The sequence below is a fragment of the Sabethes cyaneus genome, chromosome 2 (genome assembly GCF_943734655.1).
Source record: "Sabethes cyaneus chromosome 2, idSabCyanKW18_F2, whole genome shotgun sequence".
In the NCBI taxonomy this organism is placed as follows: Eukaryota; Metazoa; Arthropoda; class Insecta; order Diptera; family Culicidae; genus Sabethes; species Sabethes cyaneus.
Genome location: NC_071354.1, coordinates 233,401,196 through 233,424,376, shown reverse-complemented (window position 1 = coordinate 233,424,376; position 23,181 = coordinate 233,401,196). Strand labels below are relative to the sequence as shown.

At 37.6% G+C, this 23,181-nt stretch overlaps 1 protein-coding gene across 1 annotated transcript in view; it reads left to right on the top strand.

Annotated features, from left to right (window-relative positions):
- LOC128738695 (sodium-coupled monocarboxylate transporter 1) overlaps positions 1-23,181 on the top strand; it is a 182,710-nt gene that overhangs the window by 48,902 nt on the left and 110,627 nt on the right. Inside the window, exons 5-7 of the mRNA XM_053834018.1 lie at positions 2,074-2,189; positions 12,191-12,354; positions 13,012-13,207. Of these exons, the coding sequence (XP_053689993.1) occupies positions 2,074-2,189; positions 12,191-12,354; positions 13,012-13,207 (476 nt within the window). The remainder of the gene's footprint in view (positions 1-2,073; positions 2,190-12,190; positions 12,355-13,011; positions 13,208-23,181) is intronic.

The following is a 23,181-nucleotide window of genomic DNA, read 5'->3' as shown; positions in this document are numbered from 1 at the left end:
CCCTTACCGTCCCATCATCAATTGTAGAACCACCGTTTCAAAAAACATTAATATATGCTTGATCGCATTTCAAGCTCATGATTAAAAACACGAGGTTGGGCTGTTTCTTTTCTGTTTTTCCTTTGACTTTATGACCCTAATGCCAGGCTTGTTGGAGTACAGTCCGGAGTTATGTAGACTGTCACAAATACGTATTTCGTCTATGACTAGTTTCAATAAGTTCAAACATACTCCGATTTTTTCTCAGTATTTTAGGAAAAAAACCTGGAGTTTCTTCTTCTGGATTACGGAGGATTTTTTTTTAATTTTCAAATAGGTAATGGCTGAAAAAATCGAAAAGTGCCCAAAAGTCTTCGAAGAATAATCGGAAAAACAGGACTACTTACGACATCAAACTTTCAACAAAATGTGCTCCATTTTGCCCCGTCCTAGGCACACCAGTGACCGTGTTTGTCTCATTTAAAGATATTAAAAGTTGAATGTTATTCATTTCATCATGCAGCATGTTTTTTTTGGCTCTAAGCACATTTAAATATTCCCTACTGTAGACCGAAAAATATGATTTAATTAATTTATGATCTCATTTAGACGCGTAAAATGTGGAACATCCACCAAAAGAGAGCACATTTTCATCCAGCGAACACAAAAAAAAAACATTCCTCCCGGTCAGCGTATTTACCGACCAGCAAACAGCAGCAGCAGGCAGCATTCATTTCATTAAGTGCCGGTCGCACATTTTCATTTCACTTTATTCCAATGAAAATGAAATGTAAACCAGCTCATTGCCGGGCGCAGTAACTGAATGCTCTGCTCTGAGATTGTACAATCTGCGGCGGCGGGAAAGCGCCACCCTACGTGATTCTGGCGGCTGGGTGGCGGAACAAAAAGGCGCAAAAATTCCGACCAAACCGCTGCTGCCTGCTACTGCTGAGTGGATGTAATTAGGCAAATTATGCTATCATTAACACCAGCCGAAAGCAACATCTACCACTTTATCTTCGTACAGTCGCGCGTGGCGTGGCGTAGCATGGTGAGACGTTGCGTTGTCTTCCGCCGCGCCGCCTGCACCGCCCGGGGGAAAAGGGTAAACGGCAACTGCTCGACTGGAGAATATAACCAATAACTGGGAAAGTCCCAGCGAAGAAGACAGGTGAAAACCGAGGAAAACAGCAGAAGGAAACCCTTTCATTGAGCTTCAAGTAGTGGCTCGATGGAGAAGGATGGTACTTTATTAGCAGCAGTTGCCTCGGATGAATGAAAAGGACAAAATAAATACGGGCTAATGTAAATTTATTATGCAGATTTACCTTAGTTTGGTGAAGAAGCGAAGGACAGTCACCTGCGTCAGTACGGTCGGCGGGGCACACGGGTGTCGGCCGCTTGGGTTGCTGGGCGTTAAAGGCCCCCGGGGGAGATGCGGACGACCAACAGATGCCCTTTTTCCTTCCGGTCCGGTCTGGTGTCTCTGATGAGAAAATGAGGGTCGAATCATGACCTTTCCCTTTGGCATCGTTCGTAGGCTAAGAATAGAAAAAGGAGCAGCACAGCAACATTGATTGCGCGTGTATGAATGGATGATGCGTAATTCCGGCTGTATGTCCAGAGTGTCAAGCTCGGATAGTTAGATTAATTGTGGAACATCACAGCGGAAATGTTAAAATGTCAGCTAGGAAATTGCCATCGGTCGGTCGGTTGGCTCGGGTATGACGAAGGTAACAGAAACCCCATCCGCTCCGGTACCGAAACGGGGGAACGGGGATCTCTCGGGAAGATTTAAACCGGGCTTGTTTTGGGACACACGTGAAACGATGCTTTCGGTCGACAAGGGTTACGGTTTTGATTTCAATTTGCGAATGTGAAAGGGTTCAACAGCTGGTGAAAATGGTACACGATGTCTGATTGATGGTTGCGCAATAATTTACAAAGGAAAGGGAAGATTTCAACATATGCTTCCGTATTTGATTCGGTTGAGCTTGGAAGGATTTGATTAAATAAAGATAAACTGCCACCTGTTGGCAATAGGAAATCTCGATGTTGTTCGTTAATAACGATAATTTTTTATCTCCTTTTCAGGCCTGTATTCTCGCACTTTCCCTTATTCTGGTGGTGGCATTCGGATCGTACTACACCGAAGGACCTTTGGAGATATTTTCTCGAGCCCAGGAAAATGGTCGCATCGAATTACTCAAGTAGGTTCCACATTTAATTAAAATCTCATTTTCATTCCTTTTGGATTTTTTTTTCACAAAACGAAACCTAAAAGATTGGTTTACTTTCATTTTGCTTGTCTAAGCCTTTTGTCTGGCTCGTTTCGGAGCAAGATAGTCCTTGGTAGGTGGCATACAATGGTGGCCTTTTTTCGGTTTGGTTTTCCGTTCTCTGCCATTACTCCTCAGGGTTAAGATATTGGTTCAGCTGAAGACAATACACGCGCAATATGTTTTATTCATGTTGTTTTATGTATTCGATTACAGTCACCGGAGCATTCTTCTAGTCAGTCGATATCAATGTCATTTTGCGATTGTATTCTTCGCTAACACAGTAATATGTAGGGCGAAAAATCGATCGCTGTCCCCCTGGTATAGCTGTACAAATATTAATTATTCATATTGTCAGCACATTGGACTGTTTTCAGTTCCGAACGCCGGTTCGGAACAAGCTGTGGGAGCACGAGATTTTATCTGCCAAATTGGGGAAAACCTGAACGATAGTCTATTTTGATATTGGATTCATTTGGTATTTATGCGGTTCAGCTTTTTCAAATTTTACGGTTTCTAGTTTGTTTCACACGAAACAAAAATCAAAGCAGTAAGCAATCGACATAATATAGATTTGCTGACTGTTTAATTTTTTCGTCCATTCTGGATCACATCTGTGGTTCGGAAATTACGTTGTCTGTTTCTTATGTAAGAGCTGCGGCGGGTTACCACTGAAAGGTGCGATTTAGAAACTACTGTAAAGTCAATGTGAACATTTAGCATTTCTGAACATTTGGCATTTTTAGAACATTTGGTATTTCTAGCGAGGAAGTGCAGGAAATTCCTTCCGGGAATTTAAATTTGTAAAACCAGGAGGAGTTTGCTTCGGGTTTTCACCAATACTTTTTAGGATTTTAAGCATTAATAATTCCACTTAGGGATGTTTTCCAGCCGCTTTTATTGGAAGTTTAGGCAAAGAAAGGCTTTTACTCTTCCTAGACTTCCTAACATTCTTTGGAAAAAGAATATCCTTCAAGGGGATCGCCAGTACCAGTCGACAAGACTGCTGTCATGCGGTGAGTATTGCGAAGTAAGAATAAACACACTTCGTATACGTATGAGTGTGAGCGCTTCAGTTCTTTTAGCATCTTCTCTTCGTGGTCCTTTTTGCATTTATTATAACATAACTCGAATTGCTACTCGTAATTGAAACAATAATAGTCAATAAAGTTTCATTTTTGAATTGAAACGGTTTTAAGTAGAAGTGAAAAATAAAGAGGTGAGGGAAACGTTCGAAAACTACTGACGTTAAAGCAAGAGAACAGTTGATAGGCGTAGAGATTAAAAAAAAAATAAAAATCTAAAGAGACAAAAAAGTCCAGCAAGGCAAGAAGAGCCATGGGCGCAAAATTTTAAAGGAAAAGAGATTAAAAGACAGAAAAGTGTAATAAAAAATTACTAGTTAAAGGGGAAGAAGAGATTAAATGTTTGAAAAATTAAGAATTTAAGTTTACGTTAGTTTACTTAAATTCTGTTTCTTTGGTCAAATCTAGGCCCAAACTTAGAATTCCGCTCTAAATTTAGGTCCAAATAAAATTAATACTCAATTCAATTCAATTCAATTCATACTCAAGACAAAGTTAAGGTCCAAATTCTGGTCCATGTTCAGGCTTAAATTCGGATTTAGATTCAGGTTCAAATTAAGTTTCAAATTGCGGCTTGCATTCAGGTTCAAATTCGGGGCTAAATTTATATTAAAATTTTAATTCATGTTCCAATTTATTTCCGAATTCCAATTTAGATCTAAATTTAGGTCTAAATCCAGGACTAAATTTAAATTATCGGTCTAAATTAACGCAAAATTTAGGTCTAATTTCATATCTAAATCGAGGTCCAAATACAGATATAGATTCAGGTCTATGAGCTTCAGTCCATATCCAAATTGAGTTTAAATTGATGTACAAATCCATGGCTGAATTCGAAATTATAACCAAAAACAAGGTCCAAATTTAGGCTTAACTTTATGTCGAAATCCAACGCCAAATTCGATGTCAGGTCAAATTCTGGTTAAAATTTAGGCGGAAATCTAGGTTTCAATTCAAATTAAAATTGCAAATGCCGGTCCAAATTTAAGTCAAAATCCGGCTCCGCATCCAAGCCCAAATTTAAGGTCACATTTTGACATTTCATCTAAATTATGGTTCAAATTTAGGTATAAATTCAATTCCATGCGCTAACCAAAATTCAGTGCCAAATCTAGGCTCAAATTTTGGTTTAATTTCAAGTTCGAATCGAGGTCCAGGTATAAATTCAAATTAATTTGGATCAAATTTAGGACCAAATTTAGAATTCCGACTAAAATTCTGGTCCAAAATATAGTTTAAATTTAAGTACAAATCAGGGTGTCATCTTAGGCATAGCTTCGGATCCATACTCTGGTCCACATTCAGTTCCAAATTTTAGTTTAAATTCAGGTTCAAACTAAGGTCCAATTTCTGATTCAAATTTAAGATCAAATTCCGAATTTCGGTCGTTATTTAGGTCCAAATTGTAGTCCTATTTCTGTACTAAATTCGAGCCCAAATCGAGTCCACATTCTAAAGCCAACTTCTGGTGTTAATTTAGCATCAAACGTGGGGTCTAATTCAGATTTAAGTTCGACAAAAGTCAATTAAAAATAACAAAAACTCAAATTGTTACAGTGTTAGAAAAGTTAAGAAAATAAAAATGTATGTTTAGTGTTTATACCTAATACAGAAAAAGTCTGAATGAAAAAGGTGACTGAAGCTTAAAAATTCTGAAGGAGTACAAGACAAAAAACAGCTAAAATAAAAAAGTAGATAAATGGGGAAGAGAAAGAAAAAAACAGTATCGAGAAACAGTTAGTCTGAAGAAGATATTAGTCAAAGTAACTAACCAAGGAAAAAATAGACAAAAGCAGAAAGTTATCTAAAAGAGCGAGTCAACTAAGGAAAAAAAGGTGAGAATATTTAAAGATGACTAAGAAAATCCAAACTAAATGACAAAATAAACAAAAGAAGTGAAATTAAAGGAGAAAACATAGAATATAGTATAAAAGGAACAAAAAATATGAAAAATAAAAAGAATAATCTGAAGAAAGAAAGTGGGACAGTGAGAAATCCTGGACAAAATTTAGAACTCTGGTCTTACTTCGTGTCCAAATTTTAGGCCAAATTTAAGTTCCAATTTACATCCATATTTGAGTATAAATGCAGTTTTGGACCTAGTTCAAAATTCATTTCAGTTTTAGTCCTAGCTTAGGTTCCAATTCAGGTTCTTGGGACTTGTTTCTTGGGACAAGTTTGAAATTCTAGTCTTGATTCCGGTTCAAATTTAGTTCCGTGTTATACTTCAAATAATAAAATAACGGAAGAGAGTCAAAATTTAGAGAGTGTAATGAATAAATTTGAAAAATATCGCAAGCAGAGGAGATTGTAAGTAGAGAACAGCTACTGAGAGAAAAATTAAGGAAATTAAGTTTCTGAAGAAAACAAGAAAATAGATTCAAAGAAAAGAGTATCAAACGGAGCCAAAATTTGAACTGAATTCAGATCTAAAATTGACCGTGAAATTCGATCTAAACTTTAACTTAAGAATTGAACCTTCGATTGGACCATTAGACCAAAATATCGACCAAAAATGGAACTTGATATACCTAAAATAACCTACCTATACCTTGATATACCTTGATAACCTAAAATTGGACACGCGATTGCACCTGAAAATGGACCTGAATTCGTACCTAAAATTGGACCTAAAGATTGAGCTTTAAATTGCCCCTGAAAATGGATCTAAAATTGAATCTAGAGTTGGACCACAAATTCGATCCGAAATTAGACATCGAATTGAGCCTGAAATTGGACCTTCAATTAGACCTGTAATTAAACCAAAATATGGAGCTAAAATTAGATCTGAAATCGGACAGAAATTGGGGCTTAAAACGGACCTCCAATTGAATCTAAAAATCGACCTGAAAATAAACATAAATTTGTAACTTCAATTGTACCGCAAATTGGACTGAAATTAAACTTTAAATTGGACCTAAAATGAACATAAAAATTGTCCTGAAAATTGGACCAGCAATCCGACCAGAAATTGAACCTAAAGGTTTGCCTTGCTGTTTGGATCTGAAATTGGTCCTAAATTTGGCTCCCAAATTGGACCTGCAGTTGAGCCCCAAATTAGAACTGAATGTGAATCTGAAATTGTTGGAACCTGAAATTGAACCCAAAAATCTGAATTAGACCTGAAACTAGACCCTAGATTCGACAGAAATCGGAGCTCAAAATGGACCTGAAATTGGATCTGAATTTGGACCTGCAATTGAACTTAAAGTTTGGACTTGAAATTTGACCTGAAATTGGACCTGAAATTGGATTTGAATTAGACCTAATAATTAACCTGTTAATAGAACCGGCAATTCGACCATAAATTGAACATAAAGGTTTGGCTTGCAATTTGTATCTGAAATTTTCCCTGAAATTGGCCCTGTAATTGGTCATAAATTTGGCTCCCGAAATGTACCAGCAGTTGAGCCCCAAAATAGAACTGAACGTGAATCTGAAATTGTAGGAACCTGAAATTGAATCGAAAAATGAATCTGAATTAGACCTGAAACTGGACCTTAGATTTGACAGAAATCGGAGCTCAAAATGGACCTGAATTTGGTTCTGCAATTGAACCTAAAGGTTAGACTTGAAATTGTATCTAAAATTAGATCTGGCGTTGAACCGCAGGTTGGACCTAAAAATTGTCCTTCAATTAGACCTGTAACCAAACCAAAATGAGGACCTGAAATCGGATCTGAATTTGGATCTTGAATTGGACCTAAAGGTTAGACTTGAAATTGGATTTGAACTAGACCTAAAAATGGACCTGTAAATAGGACCAACAATTCTACCAGAAATTAAACCTAAAGGTTGGGCTTACAATTGGGTCTGAAATTGGCCTTGCAATTGGTCCTAAATTTGGATCTCAAATTGGACCTGCAAGTCAGCCCCAAATTAGAACTGAATGTAAATCTGAAATTGTACTTGAAATTGGATGCAAAAAGTTGGATTTGAAATTGGCCCTAAAACTGGATATAAATTGGAAACTGGTTGGACCGTAAATTGGATCTGGAAGTAGATTCAAAAGTGAGGCCGAGATTGGACCAGAAATTGACCCTAAAAATGGACCTGAAATTGGACCTAAGAATTAAACCTGCTGTTAGACCAAAATATGGACCTAAAATTGGACCTTAAATTCGACAGACATCGGAGTTCAACATGGGCTTGAAATAGGACCTGAATTTGGATCTGAACTTGAACCTGCAATTGAACCTACAGATTGGACTTGAAATTGGTCCGGAAATTGGACGTTAAATTGGACATACAAATGGAGGTGCAATTGAAGCTGAACTTGAACCTAAAAACGGCTTCAAAAGTGAACCTGAAATCGGCCCTGAAATTGGACCTGAGAATTGGACCTGCAACTGGATCTGCTATTGGACCAAATTATGGATCTGAAATTGGGCCTAAAAGCAGACCGAAATTGAGCCTGAAATAGGCCCAAAAATTTGAAATTGGCTCATAAATTAGTTCTTAAGTTTTTTTTTGACCTGAATTTAGATCTTAAATTGAACCTTTAATTGGACCTAAAAATTGGACTAGAAATTGGACTTGAAAATTGGAGCTGTAATTGGATCTGAAATTTGACCTGAATTTGGATCTGAATTTGAAGGTGAAACTGGATCTGGAATTGGACCTGAAATTGAACCTGAAGATGCACTTGAAACTTTACCTTTTTAAATCCTGCAATTTGACCTAAATTTGGATTTAAAATTGAACCTTTAATTGGACCTGTTAATGGACCTAAAAATTGGACTTAAAATTGAACCTGAATATTGGGGCTGTAAATGGATCTGAAATTTGACCTGAAATTGAAGCTGTAATTGGATCTGGAAATTGGAGCTGCAACTGGATCTGAAATTTGACATGAATTTTAACCAAAACCTGTGTCTGATATTAGATCTAAAATTGGACCTGCTATCACATGTGATATTGAGTCTGAAATTGGACTTGAAATTGGCCCCAAGATGGGACCCGTAATTGGACCAAGTCGGAGTTGAAATTGGTCCTGAAATTGTATCTGAAATAGTATCTAATATTGAACCTATAGCTGGACCTGAAATTAGATCTGAATATGGGCCTGCAATTGAATCTACAGATTGGACTTCAAATTGGACTTTAAATTGGACATAAAAGTGGAGCTACATTTGAAGCTGAACTTGAACCCAAAATCGGATTTAAAAGTGAACCTGAAATCGGCTCTGAAATTGGACCTGAGATTTAGACCTTCAATTGGATCTGTTATTGAACCAAAATCTGGACCTGAAAGTGGACCGAAATTGGACCTAAAGTAGGATCTAAAGTAGAACCTTAAGCCTGACATTGGCTAATAAATTAGATCTTAAATTTTACCTAAATTTGGATCTGAAATTGGATTTGAAATTGAAGTTGAAACTAGACATGGAATTGGACCTGAAATTGGACTGGAATTGGACTTGCAATTCAACCTGAAGTTGGTCTTTGAATTGGACCTGAATTTGGACCTAAACTTGTGCCTGAAATTAGATCCAACTTAAAATTGGCCCCAAATTGGGACCCGTTATTGAACCAATAAGTCGAAGTGGAAATTGGTCCTGAAATTGTATCTGAAATTGGATCTAATACTAAACCTGAAGTTGGACCTGAAATTAAATCTGAAAATGGACCTGAATTTGAACCTGCAATTGAAGCTGAAGATTGGACTTGAAATTTGGCCAGAAATTTGCCTGCAATTGAATCTGAACTTGAACCTAGAATCGGATTTAAAAGTGAACTTGAAATTGAGCCTGAAATTGACCCCGAAATTGGACCTGAGATTTGGACCTTCAATTGGATCTGCTATTGAACCAAAATCTGGACCTGAAAGCGGATCGAAATTGGACCTGAAGTAGGAACTAAAGAAGGTCAAGCCCTCAAGTCAAGTTAGCTCAGAAATTAGATCTAAAATTTACCTGAATTTGGATCTGAAATTGGATTTGAAATTGAAGTTGAAACTGGACATGGAATTGGACCTGAAATTGGACTCGAACTGGACCTGCAATTTAACCGGAAGTTGGACTTTAACCTGAAGTTTGACTTTAAACCTGAACCTGGACCTGAATTTGAACCTAAACTTGAACCTTCTATTGGACCGAGATTTGGACCTGCAATTGGACTTAAACCTATACCTGAGACTGGACCTAAAAGCGATCCTGAAATTGGATCTGAGAGTTGAACTTTCAATTGGATTTGCTATTGGACCAAAATATGCGTCTAAAGTTGGACCTAAAGTTGGATTTGAAAGTGGATCGAAATGGGTCCTGAAATAGGACCTAGAGTTAAATTAAAGTTAAAGTCTTAAATTTTAGCTGAATTTGGTCCTGTGCAATTGGATATGAAATCTGACCTGAATTTGGATCTAAAATTAAACCTTTAATTGTACCTAAATTTGTATCTAAAATTGGACCGGGAATTTGGACTATTAATTGGACCTAAAAATTCGACTTGAAATTGATCCTGAAAATTGGAGCTGTAATTGGATCTGAAATTTGACTTGTAATTGGACCTCAAATTGAATCTGAGATTGAACCAGCGAATTTTACCTTCAATTTAACCTGCTAATAAGCCAAAATATGGACCAAAACCTGGTTGTGATAAGGCCATTACAAATATTTTATAAAGTTTTTGTCCTTCCGGTGTTCGGTCACTGAAGGGGGGGGCGAAAAAAAAACAAAGTGAATTTTTTAATCGAGCAAAAAAAACATGGATTTTAATAATTTTTATTTAAGGTTTAAACGTGAAAACCGAATCTATTCTTGCTCATAAGATATACGTTATTATTTTCTATGCAAAAATATACGAAAAAAGACAAAAACGAAGGAAAATTTTTTGGACGATTTTCGGAAATTCCATTGTTCGAATTTCCATTTCTGTTTCGTACTAGAAGCGTTAATTCAACTTGGAGACTCATTTTTTGAGTTTTTTAGACTGTAGAGCCCACAGACAATTGATTCTATAAAAAGAAATTTGACTCATATCCTACAAATTATTTTTTTGCCCCCCGATTTTTCAAGCCAATTTCCAAGGGTGGGGGAGGGGGGGGGGGGGTGACAAAAACTTTAAATATGATTTGCAATGGCCTAATTGGATCTGTAGTTTAACCTGAGATTGGTGCTACAACTGGATCTGAAATTAGACATGAATTGGAATCCGAGGATAGAACTTGAATTTGGACCTGATTTTTTGTTTGTTTGTTTAGATTATAGTCACTTTAACCAGTTTTGGGTCATTCGTGACTTCTGCGGGGTTGGGACTTGAACCCGGGTTCTTGGCGAGAGAGGCGTGAATGCTAACCACAACGCCGGTACTGACCCTCGGACCTGAATTTGTACCTAAACTTGTACCTGAAATTAGACCTAAAATTGGATTTGGTATCATATTTGAAGTTGAGACTGAAATTGGATTGGGACGGAATGGGACCTGTAATTGGACGAAAAACTCAGAGTTTAAATTGGTCCTGAAATTGCACCTTAAATTGTACCTAAAATCAGACTAGAAATTGGATATAGTATTGAACCTATAGTTGGATCTGAAATTGGAGCTGAGATTAGACTTGAAATTGATCCCCGAATTGGACTTGGATTTGGACCTGAAATGGGCCCTTAAGCCTAGGTGCTACATTCCGTAATCGAAACCAAGTTTCGGTTTTTATTCGACAGACTTCGCAGCCAGCTGTTAGAGTGCAGGACAATTGCAAGGGCCAGTTGCGATCCTACGATTGACTCTAGCAGCTTCTCCCAGTCGAGATTCGAACATACGACGACTGGCTCATTAGACTAGTGTCATACTTCGAAGCCAACTGGGAGCGTGGGCCCTTAAATTGGACCTAAAAGTTGGGGATGAAATTAGAGTTGAAATTGAGCTTAAGATTTGAAAAGTTAAAAAGCTCAAAAGTTAAATGCCAAATGTAAGACTGTCTGACTGACCAAGCAACAAATTGGGTTTTATTACACTCTTATAATGGCATTTATGACCAAGTTAGTCATGGAAACCGCAATAAAACTCATATTGCTACTTGGGATATTATCATCTACCATACTTATAAAATAACAGTAAAACAATCCATTGTTTGTTTTAATCGGTTGTTTCGGTGATTTTTGTATTTAATTTTAGGACTGATTTAGCTGTTAAAACCTGTTAAATGAAATATTTTAGCCACTAAGGATGCTTATAATTTTAGTCCAACAGTAGGACTCATGGCTTAATTCTGTGCATAATACCATTCCATCAAGAAATCATAAATTTTCTATTTGCTAACATTACCTATTTGCTAAGACATATCTTGTTCTTTTTTCATTTTCTCTTCCCGGATGTCTACTCGCCGTTAACAAACCGTTTTTTGTACCATCATCATCAACATGCCTGACTACCGGTTGTTGTGTGTCACTTGCACGTTGCTGTCAACGTTATCACGGCTGCTGCCACGGATGCCACCATCACTGTGCTGTGCTGCACCATCGCCGTCGTCGGATGCAATTTACCGCATCACTGCACTGTACCAACACGTCCGTCGGCGTAACTGCGATGATGATGATGGAACAACCTTCTGTGTGTACGGGTTTTTCTGCTGGCCATCTAATCTGAAAATTTACCCCACCACCCACCGTCGCGTTGGTCGGTCGGTCGGTCGTCGGGGTGCTTTTACCAACAAACGTTCACCGCAACATTTCGTGTTTGGACCGGCATAAATTTCGAATCCGAAATCACTGTCAACTGTGGGCCTCACCGCCGAACAAAAACAAAAAAAAAAAAACACACAACTCGACATAACGTGCGACGGGTGATGTACGACACGACAACTACCAATCACCCGTGCTGTTTCGTTTCGGAAAAACCCGAAAACAGCCTGAGCACCAATCCGACCACCCGCCACAGCGTGTACTCCGTGATAATCGGAGGCTTTTTCTATTGGACGTCGCTGTTCTGCACGAACCAGGCCGCGGTTCAGAAATGTATGTCATTAAAATCGCAGAAAAAGGCAAACACGGCGATTTATCTCTCCATTCTCGGTAAGTTCTGATTTTTGGGGCTGTCATGAAAGCTGATCCTCTTTTATTGGTCTCATTAAAAACTGGGATGCTGGCGAAAACCAACAAACATTTAATTTGAAAGCTATTCAAATCATTTGAAATGTTTATTGTTAGGGAGAATTTTTGTCCAAATTTTGTAACGAATCGCTTTCAGTATGCACATCCTGCTAATTTCCTTCACTTTTTTCGGCCAACTTTTTCAATCCATTTCCCGTACGAAACTTTTGCTAGTTGCTTGCTGCTGGTTGGTCCCGGTATGGTACACTGCGGAGTGCAATCCCGCATGAGCATGAATTTTCAAGCACTTTTTCACGCATCATTCAACGCTCGGCGGTGTTCGCTCGGAACTAGACTGCATGTGTTGCCTGTCGTTATTTTTTACAGAATTGAGTTTTTTTTTATTTGCACTTGATAATTAAATGTTTGTACTTTTTTCCGTCCTTTTCACATATAAAAAACGAACGAACGCTATTTTCAGGATGGCTAAGCACGATACTGACTGACTGACTAACTTTACTGACTGACTGACTGAATCCATTGTATGAGATGACTAAATTTTTCCCATTTTTCCGTGTCTCTCGTGTGGTGCTGCTGCTGCTGCTTGTGCTCCGTTTTCCATCATCCCATCATCATCAGGACTGGTGCTGGTTTTTCTGTTCAACTTCTACACCGGATTGATGACTTTTGCCCACTACGCCGGGTGCGATCCCCTGAGATCCGGTCAAATCACCGAAAAGGACCAGCTGGTGCCGTTCTACGTAATGGATGTGTTCGGTCACGTCAAGTTCATGACGGGCATTTTTGTCGCCGGTATCTTCGCCGCCAGTCTAGGGTAAGTGTTGATCAATATTATTTTGCCATTGGTGACCGGCCCGCTGGCTGCAGGCTGCTGGGCTGGGACGAAAATTAACGAACTGGATTCATTCGCTGGGCGTCGTCGGTTCGGGTTACGGTTGCGCTATACACTAGCGTGTCCAGATGTAAACAAAAGGTGGGGCATCTGATCGTTTTGGTTCGGAAAAACGAAGAAATCGTTCCTACGAATTTATTTATTACTTATCACAAAAATATCGGCCAATTTGGATTTTACTTGAAATTAGACCTAAGTTCAGAGTACTTCAGACTAGAAGTTTTACATGCAATTAGACATGAAATCGGACCTGAAACAGAACTTGAAGTTTTTATTTGAATTCGGAATTGAAATAGTCTTGGAATTAGATTTGAAATGGGCCTCAAATCGCACATGCAATTGAACTTAAAATGATGCTTGATATTGGACAATAAATTAAACTTGGATTTGGACTAATTTCAACTTGATGTTTTACTTCAAACCGGATATGGACACGAAATTAGAGTTGAAGTTTTACTTGAAATTAGGATTGACATTTTTCGTTTTGTTTCTTTTTCAGGCTCGTGTTACCACTTTTTGTTTCGTTTTTTCTCCTTTTCTGGTTTTTTGGTTTTCTTTTTTCTTCTTTTTCTCTCGTTTTCCTTTTTTGCTGTCCCGTGTTTCCTGTTTCATTGTTCCGTTGGTTTTCTCTCGTTTTTTGTTACATTCTTTCTTGCTCTCTGTTTTTTCATCTATTTTTCTCTAGTTTTCTTTTTAAGTCGTCGATTTTTTCTAACTTTTTTATCACCTTTCCTTCTTTTTTTCGTCTGTTTTTTCTGTTGTTCTTTGCTTGTTTTTATGTCCTATTTTCCGTTTTTTTTGCCGGATTTTCCTTTTCTGCCCGTTGTTTCCTCTTCCTGTGCTCCTTTTTTCTTGTTTTCCTGTCCGTTTTTCGCCTTTTCCTGAGTCCTGATTGATCTTTTCCGTGTTTTGCCTTATTTATTCCGTTTTACTCGTTTTCAGGTCCATTTTTCCTCTTCTCCTGTCTCACTTTTTTGGCCGTTTTTTGTCCCGTTTCGACATTTTTCTTTTTCTCGGTCTCAAGTTTCGTCTTTTGTTTTCGACTGATACGTTCTTCCTCTTATTATATCCTGCTTATCCACCTTTTCAGTTACATTACGTTACGCTGCTTTTCTTTTCCGGTCGCTATGTCTTCCGTTTTCTTTTTTCATTTTTTTCTGTCCCAATTTTCCTCTTTTTCTGTTTTCGTTTCTCTATCCATTTTACTACCGCCGTTTTTTCTCCTTTTCTAACCCGTTTTCTTTCTTTTCTGTTCAGTTTGTTCTTGTTTTTCGGTTTTTATGGGGTTTCCTCTTCTCTTTTTCTCGTCCGTTCTCCATCTTTTTCTGTCTGTCCGTTCATTTTCCCTCTTTTTTCCTCCCGTTTTCAACCTATGCTTTTTATATCTCGTCGTTTTATTCCTTCCCATTCTGTCACGGATTTTCTTTCGTTTTTCTTTTTTTCATACCTGTTTTTATTCTTTTCTCTTTCGCTCTTTTCCTTTTTTCTATTTGTCTACTTGTTTTCTAGTTTGTTCGTTTTTGTCAGGTTTTCTCCTGTGCATTTTTCCGTTTTTTTTTCTGTCTTAGTTTTCGCTCTTTTTCTGGAGAGCAGCAGGAGAGAATCCACAAGTTTCTAAAGGTTTCGCCTTCTTCTAACTTTTTTCTCTTGTTTTCTCTGTTCCGTTTTTCTTACTTTGTTTTCTTTCCTATTCTATCCTTTCTTACCTTATTTTTTATCTTTCCTACCCTTTCTGTCACATTTTTCCCCTTATTTATCGCTTTTCTGTTGCGTTGTTAATCTTTTTTCTTCCTTTTTCGTCGTTTTCAGAACCGTTTTTCCTCTTTGCTAATCTTTTTTGTTTTCTGTTCAGCTATTATTTTTTGTTTTTATCTATTCCTTTCTTCCTCTTATCCTCTTTTTCTGTCACATTCTGTTTTTCATTTTATTTCATTCGTCTTCCTTTTTGTCCATTTTATTCTCTATTTGTTCCGATTTTTCTTCTTTTGTTTCTCCTCTTGCTGTTTTCTGTTCCGCATTCCCTTTCTTGTTTTCCCTCTTATTCTCTCGTTGTTTCTTTTTTCGGTCAGCAGAGGATGAAACACATATATTTTTTCTGCCTTTTCTGTCCCGTTTTCGCTCGTTTCCTGAGTCCTGTTTTACCTCTGAACCTTCTTACGTCTTTGATCTTATTTTTTCCTCGTTTTCAGGCCTGTTTTTCCTCTTTTCCAGTCTTGTTTTTGAACTTTCTTCTCTGAGTTTTCTTTCGCCCGTTTCCTGAGTCCTGTTTTGCCTCTGTTCCATTTTACGTCTTTGATGTTATTTTTTCCTCGTTTTCAGACCTGCCTTTCCTCTTTTACATTCTCGTTTTTGCGCTTTCTTCTCGGAGTTTTCTTGGTTTTAATTCTCACTTTTCATCTGTTTTTCTTCTTTGCCTCTCGTTTTCATTTTTTCTATTCCGTGTTACATTTTTCTTCGTTTCTTGACCCATTTTTCTTATTTCCAGTGTTGTTTTTTAGCATATTTCATCTCAGATTTTATTTTAGCTTTCTTTTTCCATCTTTTCTCTTCTTTTTTCCATTTTTTCGTTTCCAGTTTTCCTCTTTTAACTCTCTTTCTTTGATTTTTTTCGTTTTTTATGGTCCGTTTTCCATCTTTTCTGTAACATTTATTTTTTAGTCACGGTTAGTTTTGGTTCTCTTCTCTTTTCCTCTCCAGTTTTGCATTCCCGTTTCCATTTTCCGTTTTACGTTTCTCTCTCTCTATTTCTTCTTTTCTCTTTCAGTTTCTTTTGTATTTTGTTCCGTATTTCCTTTCTTGTTTTCCCTCTTATTTTCTCGTTTCACCTTTTTCCGCCTGCTGTTTCCTATTTTTGTTTTTTTCTCTCCTTTTCCTGTCCCGTTTTCGCCTCGCTTTCGAGTACTGATTTTCCTTTGCTCCGTTGTTCAGCTTATTTATTTATTTTTTGTAGCTTCTCGTTTTTTGTAATTTTCTATCCCGTTGCGACTTTATTCTACTTTTTAGTCCAGATTTTTGTATTTTTTCGTTTTTCTATCCCTTTTTACCTTTGTTATACTATAACAAAGGTTTAAAAATTGGTCGAAAAACACGAAATTGATCCGAGGCCCGGAGGGCCAAGTCACATATACCAATCGATAGGGTTCGATGATTTGAGCAATGTCTGTGTGTGTGTGTGTGTGTATGTATGTAATGATTTTTTCTATCGCCTGTTTCTCAGAGATGGCTGAACCGAATCGTTCGCTATTACTCTTGTTTGAAAGGTATTATTACCTAGTAGATCACTATTGAGTTGTTTCGTGATACGACGTTTCGTTTAAAAGTTATAAGCAAAAATGTGAAAACTACGTGACACGGGTTTCTCCGGAACTACATGACCGATTTCAACGATCTTATTATCAAATGAAAGCTCTTGTTAAAACTAAATTGTTCGGAAATTTTTTATTGAAAATAAACAATTAATTTAAAAGTTATGCTTAAAAAACTTGTTTTGACAAGGTAATAATTATCGCCTGTTTCTCAGAGATGGCCAAACCGATTTACGCGCTATTAGTTTCATTTGGCAAGTAATATAGCCGGATAGATCACTATTGAATGGTTTTTGATTGGACGTTTAATTTAAAAGTTATGAGCAATCGAATACACCACACCAAAATTAACAATAATTTATAATGATTTTAACCAAGATAATTTACCTAATTTCAATTTTTTTAATATCAAACGAGAGGTTTTCACACTACGAATATATATGCAAAATTACATAAGAATTGGTTTTACCGGTCAAAAGATATTAACCCTCGAACACTCGCGCCAACTTTTATAACACGGTTACTTGCGCGCACAATAGCCCAAAACCAAAGAAAACGTGCGCACTAGAGTTTTGACTAGGAAAACTTGGTTTTAAGTTTATCGAACCTTTGGAAGAGTTTCTTAAAATTGAAAGCTCTATCGTCTGGTAGAATTTGAATTTTGATTAATCCCCCCAAAAGAGAAATAAAAAAATTATTTTCCTTCAGTTTCAATACAACACATTGATGTGTTCTGCAAAGTTATAGAGCATATTATTACAAGACATTTTGCCGAATACAATAACCTTCTATCTCTGCAGCGTAGACAGAAAAATCTTATTTATTGTATATGAATTTGTAAAATCAATTTTGTAATTGTTGTATGACTTTTTCATGTAGTACAAAATTGTACAAATAGTAAAAATACACAACTTTGCTGAAAATACTTTGCTGGAACTTGGATTATAAAAAATACCCTAATTTTGATTCCGAATTACTCGACTACCAGCAGACGGATACATTGTAAACATTTTACATTTGCTGATTTGGTGCATACAGACACCATTTTTCCATATGAACAAACAAGAGAAAATTCCAGTTAGGGCCAAATTCTGGTACACGTCACATACTGATTGCTTCGTTTCTGTGATGGCGGTTTATGCTGATCTATTTTCCCAACAATTTAAATTATTAATGCATTGAATAATTATGACATTTTCCTCATAATAAGTTTATTGAAAAATATACGTTAGGTAAACAACGATTTGTAACCTTATAACAATATGGGATTGGAAAACCTACACGTCTTGTACAAAATACAACAGCGTGAGTAACCGCAGGTTAATAAAAATTGATGAAAATTATTCAAGAAAACTCTATTGATTTCTATGGCATTACATTCTCTCTATAGAATGGCATTACAGGAAATTATGTATAGTTCAAAAACCAATAAACTAGACCTTTACTAGGCAATGTATATGTTAAACAATAGGATTTCCTCTTACAACTTTCTTTTATTTGCACTTACTCAGATTAATAACAACTTACTTATCCTTACTTAGCAATTTCATGAAAAAACGATCTATCAAAATTTAAAAGTGTTCCTATTTTGTTCAAATTTTAAACAATAGATGAATTATAACAAAGGTTCCTTTCACCACTAGGTGGATTAAATCGGGTTTTTCGTTTTCGTTTTGCTCCTTTTTTCCTCTTATTATACCCTGCTTCTCCATCTTTTTTGTCGTTTGTTTGACGTTTATGTTTTCTTTTCAGTTTCATCCCTTTTGTCATCGGTTTTCTTGTTTTTCTTTCTCTCTGCCCGTTTATTTCTTTTTTTGTTTTTGTTTCTTCATTGTCATTCATTTCCTCTTCGTCGTTTCTTATCGTGTTTTTTCTCCTTTTCTGACCAGTTTATCATCATTTTATTTCCAGTTTTCCCTTTTTTATCCTATTTGCCTTCCTTTCGCTCCCCGATAAAATCTTTTTGTACAATCTCTTCGGATTTTGTGTCGTTTTCTCCTTTCTCGTTTCTTACACCACAGACAAACAGACATAACACTCGTTTTCCATTCTTCGTACCGATTAAACCGTCATTTCAAATTTGGGCTTAGTTGGGAATGTCTCCGTTTTGGTCAAAGTGGCGCTTTTTGACGAAAGAAGGGGAATTCCCCATAAAAAATACTTGCTACTTCGAGGAACATCCATGTTGCTATCGGATATTTGAGAATATCGAACATAGATGGGATTGTATAACATTTCGCCGAATACCATTTCGCGGAAAACCAATTCGCGGATGACCATAACGCGGAATATACTGTTTCGCGGAAAACCATTTCGCGGAAAACATTTTCGCGGAAAACGTTTTTGCGGAAAGTACTATTTCGCGGAAAAAATTTTCGCCGAAAGTACTATTTGGCAGAGAACCACCGCTCATTCAGTTTGGAAACCGCAAAACGCGGCTTCGCCGCTTTGTATTCAACGAAAGTTAAATTGATGCGAGGACTAGGGAAAACTGACTAGAGGTCAGTAGACCTAGGAAAACGAATAGACCTAAACAGATGTGATCTCTGCAGGGGGGCTGCCCCCCCGCAGTGGCCGGCGCTTCCGACGGCGGGTCACCGGCGAACACTCGCCGTTGCCTGCGGCCGGCTCGCCCTGAATCATCTAGGAAACGTTTGCTACTAACATGGTTTTCCGCGAAACAATATTTTCCGCCAAATGGTTTTCCGCGAAATGTTTCTTTCCCCCAAACGGTTTTCCGCGGAATAGTCCTTTCCGCGAAAGGGTTTTCGGCGTTTTGGTACATTCCGCGAAATAGTACTTTCCGCGAAAATGTTTTCCGCGAAATGGTATTCCGCGAAACGGTACTCCGCGATATGGTCTTCGGCGAAATGTTATACAACCCATAGATGGTGCTAATGGTCAGGCTAAATGTGAGGTACGATAATTTTTGTTGATTTTTCTTCCAAGAGTTATGTCTGTTTGTCTGTGGTTACATTTTAATTTTTTTCTCTTTTTCAATCCTTCCATTCTGTCACGTTTTTATTTTTTCTCTCGCGTTTTTCACTTTTTCTACCCGTTCCGGTTTTCCGTTTTGACGTAGGACTACGTTTTACCCCAGGGTGTCATTCCATAATCTAGATTCTAGTAACCGTTACGAAAATATGAAAGATTTTCAATGCAAATAGCTCTTCCAATTATTCCAATGCAAATAATTCTTCCAAATATCTTCCAATGGAACGTGATATTTTGGATACCGATCGATTCATAATAGATGTAGCAATTAAGTGGTTTTTATTATAATTTTCTACCTCAATCCCTAAACTGAATATTAACGAAACGTTTCGAGGTCAAATTTCCCCATACGGTTTCCTCGTGATCGCTTTGCTTTACATGCAGGGACGACACTTAAGTACACCATCTGTTTACTACGCTTTCGATTACTTTCTATTAAGAAAAAAAAGTGACAAAGTCTCCTCGTCCCCATAGGTCAAAACTTTATAACGACGATCAAACCTAGAGCAATTCGATGTTTGTGCTTGGGAATAAATCCAGAAAAAGTGCCAAAACCTCCTATTACTAACAGGTCAAAGATTTTTAACGTACGTTGATTAAACCTAGACCTATTTGATGTCTGTTTTGGGGAAGTGAGCCAGAAAAAGTAGCAAAACTTGGTTGTCCCAAGAGCTCGAAGACGTGAAGCACGTGTTTTGGTTCAAACTGTGCAATTTAAATCTACAAACCAAATGCTTACAATGATCTTTTTGAGCAATGATTCGAAAAACATCAATCGCATGCTGTTTCCCTGATGCTAACAGGCTTTCCCTAGTGTGTCCCAGCCTGGGCACGCCAGTGGCACTATTCGAAGCCTTGCCCGATGCAATGATGACACCGTGAAATTAGTGAATGAAACGTATGCTCTTTGTGTGTTATCCCGAAGGATTGACTGATTGACATATATATTTTCAAAACAAGGACTTTCAGTTATTTTAAAATTATTGTAATCCTGATTTAATTTTCCACCGGCTTTTGCAGTAACGAAATCACGCGCGATGTAAAATGAAAATTATTTCCACCTTATTTGACGTAATTAAAATGTTAATTGGCTGAGACCAAGAATCAGGGCATAATCAAATTATTCTTGATTGAATTTGTTGCTCTAGATGAAATAACCAAACAGTTGTGGCAAATCCAATTTCGCGTTCTCATTTTTGCCGCCCGGCCCGTGCCTGTGCGTGTGCGTGCGGTTACACGCAGCGCAGGCAGTGCAGTGGCCCGTCAAAGCCTGTAACAGCATTTTAATAGTCGTTAAATTATTGGAAAACTGCAATTCGAATAGTTTTAATTAAATCAAACTCAGTTGGACAGCGCGTGCTCTTGCGCGGATCGATTAAGCCTGCGGTGATGTTTTTAATGAACCGCAAATATGCGCTGAAACCGCGGTGCGTTCGGTTCGGGTCAGGTTTGGATCGGTGCGCTGCTCTGCTCTGCTGTGGGGTTCCATCTAAAATGGAATGTTTATTTTTTCATCAGTAAAATTGGATTTTGAACGGCCGCTCATGAACATTGCATCATGCTGGTACGACAAGTGCCGATTATTATTCTGTGAATTGCGTGGGATAATTCCAAGCTTGGACCAGTCGAACGAATAAATACTGATCCTTTTTCTGTGCGCTCCATTGTACCCATGTGCGAACAATTTATGGAACAATCAGTCTCTGTGGTTAAAAGCTTGGAATTGAGAGGCGAGCAGCGCCAAAGCAGACGAGAGGTAACATATTTCATTTAATTGGATTAAGTGAGACCGATCCATTGCCCGCCAAACGGATGTGACACCGCACACGCGGAACGGGGAATTGTACTCCTGTGTTGATCTCTTTTCGAGTTTCGATTCATCGCCGCTTCGAACACTTCTCAATATCAGTGGGTGTACTTCGGCGCGATTGTACCCGTTGTGTTGGCTGCGGATTTCAGGCAGGAGATTGATTAATTTATTTTCCGGTTGATGGGTGAACCCGATGGATGTCACACCGCACCGCATGGATACGACTGCATGGGTGTGCATCCTCCCCAACCAACCCGGGCCAGTGTTGGCAATACTGCAAAGCTTCCATTACGCGCCAGCTTGGTTTGATTAGGTTTTAATTAATTGATATTATGGCGCAACGTCGGGTGAAGTAGTCAAAGTGCATGCATGCATGCATGTATGCAAAGCAGGATGCAGTATTTTACCAATCTGTAAGTGCGTGATGGATCGATGCGCAAGTGGTCGGCGATGGCGGTTTCAAATCAAATTACGATACGTGTTTCCGCAGCTCTGTTTAGCAGTTATGTGGATGCTAGCCCTCGGCTGGCAGCTGTTTATTATGATATTAAATAATTATAGTAAAATGAGTGTTTTTCCTGCTAAGTGGATTTGTTTGTACTGATTATCGATGTGTTACAACGACCATCGACAGTAAATTGGCTGGAATCATTGTAGTTTCGGAAATTTTACCATTTTTCCAATTGATTTTGTGTTAAAATGCCAAAAAGTTCAAGAAGTTTTTGAGTCAAAAAGTGAAGTCCAAAACTAGACAAGATACTAAATACAGAAAAAATTGAAAAGTGGAGAAGTCAAAAAGTAGAGAAGTCACAAATAGGCGAAGTCGAAATTTGTAAAAGCCAATACCTAGAAAAATCTAATAGTAGTAAAGTCAAAAACTATGAAAGTCAAAAAGCAGAAAAGTCAAAAGCTAGAGTAGTCGAAAGCCGAGAAGTCACAGAAATACAGAAAAGCCAAAAATTAGAGTAATTAAAAAGCAGAGAAGTCGAACAATATAGAAGTCAATACGTACGTAAAGTATAGCCTGGGTGCTACATTTCGTTTTGGAAACTTTATCTTCTGTTTTTAATCGACAGACTTCGCAGCCAGCTGTTAGAGTGAAGGATCGTATTGACTATAACAGTCTCTGCTCTAGATCCGAGATTTGAAAATATGCTGACTGGCTTTGCTAGACTATCGTCGTTCTTCGAAGTCAACTAGGAAGGAATTCAATACGTAGGGAAGTCAAAAAACAGATGAATTATTAAGTAGAGAAGTCAAAGAGTATTGTAGTAGCAAGCTGGGGCAATTCAAAAGTAGGTAAATAGATAAGTTAATAAATAATTAATAAATAAAAAAAGCAGAAAAAATGTCGAAGAGTAGAGATTTAAAAAGCAGACAGGGCAGAAAGCAAAGAAATCTAAAAGTAATGAAGTCCAAAAGTAGGGAAATCAAAAATAAGAGAAGTCAAAAAATTGAAATAAGTTAATCTGACCGTAATATGTACACTTTTAAAAACAGAACAAGAGATTAAATGATATTACCCCTTGAAAAAGACACCAACAAAGTGTCGAAACGTCGGGAAAACATCAAACTTTAGTCTTGATAAATTTCTCCGAAGACTGGCCAGCCAAATATTAACAGTCGATAAAAAACACAACCTAAGTTAAAAGAAGTTAAAAAACACGTCAAAAAGGTAGAAAAGAAAGCCAAAATTGCAAAGAAGTTAAATAATCAAAACAGGCAATGAATAAAATTTGACAAGTGAAAAGTCGGAAACCAGCAAATCCTTGCGATTAGCTAAAAAG